The sequence below is a fragment of the Pygoscelis adeliae genome, unplaced genomic scaffold, assembly GCF_000699105.1.
Source record: "Pygoscelis adeliae isolate BGI_AS28 unplaced genomic scaffold, ASM69910v1 Scaffold216, whole genome shotgun sequence".
Taxonomy (NCBI): Eukaryota; Metazoa; Chordata; class Aves; order Sphenisciformes; family Spheniscidae; genus Pygoscelis; species Pygoscelis adeliae.
This window is the reverse complement of record NW_008825073.1, coordinates 2,131,270-2,137,752: the sequence shown is the minus strand read 5'-3', so window position 1 is coordinate 2,137,752 and position 6,483 is coordinate 2,131,270. Positions and strand designations below refer to the sequence as shown.

At 38.5% G+C, this 6,483-nt stretch overlaps 1 protein-coding gene across 1 annotated transcript in view; it reads left to right on the top strand.

The window, feature by feature from the left end:
- The window catches only part of KLHL4 (kelch-like family member 4), a 49,413-nt gene that overhangs the window by 27,216 nt on the left and 15,714 nt on the right, over window positions 1-6,483 (top strand). Inside the window, 2 exon segments of the mRNA XM_009326628.1 lie at window positions 2,751-2,947; window positions 6,117-6,329. Of these exon segments, the coding sequence (XP_009324903.1) occupies window positions 2,751-2,947; window positions 6,117-6,329 (410 nt within the window).

The window sequence follows — 6,483 nt, the reverse complement described above, 5'->3', positions numbered from 1 at the left end:
TTTATTTTTTCCCATTTTCAAGATTTACCCATGTATTGCTGAATCTGAAACGGTTGAACCAAATAGCCAAAAAGACCAAGTCAGAGAACTGTGAAAACCCTTTCATCTGCTCTATAATGAACAGGGAAAAATGCTGTAGAACGCGACCGCTATTTAATATATATTACAACTAGAAACATCCAGATCATTCAAACCCATGCAGATTCTGGAAGCCTGCACATGCTGGTGGTTGGCAAGCCTCTCAATGCACATGGCAGCTACTCCAGCCAGAAAGGTAAAAGGGAAACCCTTTCCCCCCTACCAAGCTGTGCAGTTCTGTGACAAAAAAATGCCTAAATCTCAAAAGGAGAAAATTATTTTCCCAGGAAGTAACAACACTTAACTGACCAGAATAACAACTTTCTGAATTTATGAACATTTGCTCATAAACTGATCCATCCCCTCAGCTAACAGCTATTATCAATAACATTCATTAGATCCTTGTCGTCTGATGTCCCACACAGGACATTCCTTGTTTGCTTTGGAGTGAAATAATACAATTTCAATACTGAGAAGGGGAGGTTGGAAGATGTATCACAGGTATCTATCGAAATTTTTATGGTACTTTAAAAGTGCTTAAAATATTTTTTTTTAAAAAAATCAAAGTAAAACAAAGACCCCATTATATTGGCATTAGCATAGATGTTAAATGTGAAAATAGGAGACGACTTCGCTTGCTAGGTCAGGCACTTCATAAATCCAGACTGCTGCATAAAGACAGAAATCTCGAGAAGGTTAAGCAATCTGCAACCCAGAGTGGAAACATAAGTTTCTATATACAAAACAGACCCTATTTGTGGGTACAAACAAGGCAATAAATACAGAGGGCCAGAGGGAATGCTGCATAACATGTATAATGCAGTGATATCGTGGCACTGAATTGGCATAAATTACCCGAGGAAATAGATAAGTACAAGCACAAAGAAGCTGGGTGGTGGGCTGCGTATTATCCACGTGTATCTCAAAATCATCCCACTTGATTAAACATCTCTTTCAGCTTACTTAATGCAAAACCATATGAAAGAACATATACAGGACTACAAAAGCAAACGCCAGACTATGAAGTAGCGTAAGTTTGCTTGTGAAATCAGGATGCTCTCTTTGCTTTGAGGCATGGTATGGCAATCTTCATTTACAAGAATAGGTACCAATTTTGCTATACACTCTCATTCAGTAACTATTCTGAGTTGTGTAGTAAAACCCAAACCCAAACATTGCTCTATTCTGCACCCTGCCAGCCCTTCCTCATCTCTTGCAGAAGTTGGAAGGTAATATTTAAGTTACAAAGCAAGGGACATCAGGAAGAGATGGGATTGTGCCAAGTTAAGACTGCTGAAGACTGCTATGGAAAATGGAATATTCCTACTGCCTCTGTCATAGGTTTTCATATGATAACAACCAAGCCTCTAAGCTGAGTGCTACTTTTTTCCTAGATAATGAAATATAAATGTGATTTGCAGAGATGGGAGCTATAACTTTCAGAACTGTTTACATATTCTACTGAAATAAATCAGAAGTGAACTTTGAACAAGAAACCTCTTATGGTTCTACTCTGATGACAATTTTGACTGTAATCTCTCAATACCACGCTGCTCCATGTGTTACATGGAGATGGCGCGTATCATCCTTTCACAGAAGAAGCTGGAAAAAAATTAATGTTTCTGAGGCAATTGGATGTTGTAATGATAAATGGAAAATGCAGTCATAAAAAACCTCCACAGTTCTTTTTTCAGAGTAGGATTTTAGCAACTAGGGAATTGATCCCTAGCGAATTTTAGCCTGGAGAAAGGAGGCTGAGGGGAGACCTCATCGCTCTCTACCACTACCTGAAAGGAGGTTGTAGCGAGGTGGGTGTTGGTCTCTTCTCCCAAGTAACTGGCGAAAGGACGAGAGGAAATGGCCTCAAGTTGCACCAGGGGAGGTTTAGATTGGATGTGAGGAAAAATGTCTTTACTGAAAGAGTGGTTAAACATTGGAACAGGCTGCCCAGGGAAGTGGTTGAGTCACCATCCCTGGAAGTATTTAGAAGACGGGTAGATGAGGCGCTTAGGGACATGGTTTAGTGGGCATGGGGGTGTTGGGTTGACGGTTGGACTCGATGATCTTGGAGGTCTCTTCCAACCTTAATGATTCTATGATTCTATGATCCATACGCTGAGCAACAAGAATGGAAGATCTTATTAAAATAGCGCCCTCCGGTCTATCTATGAACATAACAAAATTCTCACGTCGGGTAATAATTTCATTAAAAATTTAAATGCACCAGTAGATGATGGAAGAAATCGGGTTTCCTGCACGCACTGCAGGCATTTCCTAGCTTTTAATACTGAAGTTCTTGTGTGTAATATGAACTTAGGATATATATTTTTATGAATTAATATATGAATTTTAGGAAAGGTTTTTCTCTAATCACACCTTTCTTTTTATTTTACTTTTTTTCAAGCAAAATCAGATCTAATACTGTTAAAGCTCCAATAAAAATGTTCCAATCACTGTATTAAAAATCCACCAAATCCTTTAAGTCTGTTAAAACATATGTTTAAAAAATCCTTCAGCAAGAAAGGAAAACGAATTTGTGAATCACAGGACTCTTCTTTTCAAAATTTTTCAGAGGAGGAGAAAAATTGAGGAGTGGGAAGCTTTCAAGTAATAAAAATACAAAGAAAATGACTGAAAACTTTCTTTCCTCCCCCTATATGCTCACCGCACAGGTATTCTAGAGTTAAAGGAAGACACTATAGAAAGTTTGCTAGCTGCAGCTTGTCTTCTCCAGCTATCCCAGGTTATTGAGGTATGCTGCAACTTCCTCATGAAGCAGCTCCATCCTTCCAACTGCCTGGGGATTCGCTCTTTCGGAGATGCTCAGGGCTGCACAGAGCTCCTGAAGGTGGCACACACATACACTATGGTAAGACTAACAGTCTAACTGCTTTGCAATTGTAATCTTAACAGCAAGTGTGAATACTCTCCTGGAAAACATAGCGGCTTTGGCGAAGCAGAGCCAGCTGAGCGGGGCTCAGGGCTGCTGCTCTCGCCAAGACTGATGCAGTGGCTCTGCTCTTCCTATGCTGACAGGGTCAGTGCTGTAAAGTCCCTGACGCAGGGACATCTCTGCCCAGCTCAGCCTCCAAAGGGAAATTTAAGAACTGTGACTGTTACAGAAGTATTGGAAAGAGAGAAAAGCATGCTTAGAAAAACAAATATTCAGTTCTGTTGTTTCCCGTTTCAGAGTTTTGACTTGTGGAAGGACATGCTTATTGAACTTAAGCTTGCAGTATGATTTGTGCACATTTCTTCCAAAAATGTAATAGGGCCTTAACGTGGTTAATGTCAAGAGGCAAACGACAATGGCGTATTCTTATGCTTTTGATTCAACACAAAGAAAATTCTAAAGCTGATTTTAAGGTGAGACACACATAAAAAGAGACAAAATGAAGAATGTATGGGAAAGATTTGGAATGCTAAAAAGCAGCACATCCCTGACTGGAGCATAATCCTCCTCTGGCTCAAAGCAAGAAATGAATATTCAGAGCGTGGGAAACAGAAGCAAGATAGCTTGCTGTGAAACCAAATCAAGGGATAAATATTCAGGGCAACAAGATGTGCTATAGCAACTTTAAACACAAAAAGAATAGCAACTGCTACAGCTAAATAGATATAAAAAGAACTACTTGTTAGGAGACACATGGCAGCTTTATGCTTGAAATATTAGCGTAGTATGTCAAAACCAGTTTAGAGGATTCATAATGCTGAGAGCATTCCAGCAAAAGATTGTACACTTCCACATGCTGAAATAAATGAGAGTGGCACGCACAAATTGAGAGCACTGCTTGTGCTCCTTCCTGTCATACTAATGAATGGTTTGTTTAGCAGCAATCTAGATTCCTTTTATATTTTAAAGTTTGGAAAAGGGTATTTAAGATAGAGGTTCACTCAGCCTCTATAGAATAGTGTTGTCCTTGCTGCTCCACACCATTTCATACTCGGCCAAAATCAAGAACTTCCCCCCTCCATTGTTGCCTCTTTTCTTCCACCAGCCCTAGCACATGGGCATCAGCTTTAAGCATTTAATATTCATGGTCAAGATTTCTGCAAAACTGAAATAAAATCATATGGTTAGACATATAATTTTATGATATCAGACAGTGAGAGCGCCTTTTTTGGTTAGATTTTTTTAACCATTTGAATCCTCCAGTCTTCCCTAGGAGTTAGACTTTTACTATTTTTTGAAACTGTGTGTCACAGAAATGACAGCTGGGTCTTTAAGAACACTGTCTAATGTGAAGGATCACAGTGAATCTATGGGACTCAACAGTTCTGTGCACATATAGGCTTTATGCTATGTCTTCCTGAAAACAACAGGGAGCGTTTCCACCTCTAGAACCACCTCCTGTATCTTACGTGCAACACAGATTGAGAATGCTGCCATGAAAGAAGACCTTCCATGTCATAAAACCACCTACCAAGTTTGCAGCTGCTGACAGTTTAGAGACAGAAGAGGAAATCTGCACCTCTTTGAAATAACCTTAAAGAAAATTTTCTTTTAAACCCTTCAACTGATTTAAAAAAACCTTTGGAGAATAAGAGATCATAACAATGCATACACACACAACTGTTGTGGAAGAGGATAAATAAAACATTCTGTTTTGTTTCATGCCAACCTCAACCACTTGAAAATGTGTACCTTAGGGGAAAGTCTATAAAGTCGTACTGTAAATATAGAGACCATTCAAATGACCTAGTAGTATTTAAACATTTTGGGAAGATAATCAGCTATAAACACCACATCCATTCAATAAAAACAGACACAACGGAGACCATCCCCTTCAATTACTTTAGCGGTTGATGCAAAGTATTAACAGTTTCCTGCCTGGCATCTTTTCGTGCAGATAAAGCTTGTTCTGATAAACATCTTGTGCTATATTTGTAACTAAATGTGGACTGGTCTTCCTGTTCCTATTCTTTGAATGTCACAAATATTAAAGCAGGATATGCATAACAGAGCAAAGTTTAACATCCCCTTTAATCACTGATACTTCTACATTTACGTCCTTGGTACTCTTGAAAAGAGTTACAGAAAGCTAAGAAACTACTGAAAACAAATAATATAAATACCAGTTACTAAAATTTCTTCATCTGCCCTATTTCAGTCTAGTTCCCAAATAAGATATATTACTTCCAGGTACATAAATGGAAATTAACATTTCAAATACAGACATGAATTCCTACATGCATTTCTTTGCAAGTAACATAAACGCCCCATCTCTGTTAACAAAATTTCTTTTTTCCTTTGGAATTAGCACAAGCGAGCATACTTAATATATTTTAATATCAATTCTAATATTGTTGGAGCTCAACTGTACAGTATATTCTTTTCTGAAAAATAATTATTTGAAAGATTCTAGGGATTTAATATTCGTGGCCATTTCTGGAGCTGGTGAGTTTTATCATAGCAATAGCTTAAATACTGAGACCCCTTTGTTGGGACTTATCCAATTTTCTATTGCCGAAAAAGTACTGTTAGAACAGTGAGTTTCATTTCCCTTGTTGCATTTTCTGCTACTAAGTGTGGAGACATACAGTCAACACCTGGCACAGCTCATTGCAAAAGGATTGGAAGGTTTCAGTGTAATTTGCTTAAAACTTTTGAATCTGATTTGTAACAAGTTACACAGTTTATTTGAACGCCCACTTGGCATTCTTAAGATACACATTATATCTTCAAATTGTTTTTCTATTAAGCTGCAGTGTTAAGATCACATTGATGGACAAAACTGTCCGTGGCAAGTCCCTAAGACAGGACATACTGACAAGAGACGTGACAAACACATCTGTAAGCATGATAGTGTGAAGATGATCATTATTCTTCAGTCCTGCACGAGTAAGGCAGCAAAAAGCAACCAAAATCTCCCTTAAACGGTAGAAGGAGATTCAGTGATCTTTAAAATACATATTGCATTTCCCCATACTGTAGAACAGAACAGGAATGAAATACATGCAAAGCCTACATTGTCTAAGAAAATGTTATTTCAAGGTGTGCAAATCATCAGTGCATTGAAATCTTTTTTTCTTTTTAGGAACACTTCACAGAAGTAATAAAAAATCAGGAATTTCTTTTACTCCCTGCTAATGAAATTGCAAAGCTCTTGTCTAGTGATGACATCAATGTTCCAGATGAAGAAGCCATATTCCAGGCGTTAATGATGTGGGTGAGGCATGATTTGCAAAACCGGCAACGGGACTTAGGAATGCTTCTTTCTTATATTAGACTGCCTCTACTTCCACCCCAGGTATGAAAGTGAAGGGCTAACAGTGAACTTAACTACCTACTGAAATGCTTACCTCAAGCATCATTTAAACAGAGAAAAGAATTCTGTGGAAAGGTTCTGGGTTTGGTTGGGGTTTTTTGGTGGTTTTTTTTTTGCCCCCCCCCCCCCCGCCTCC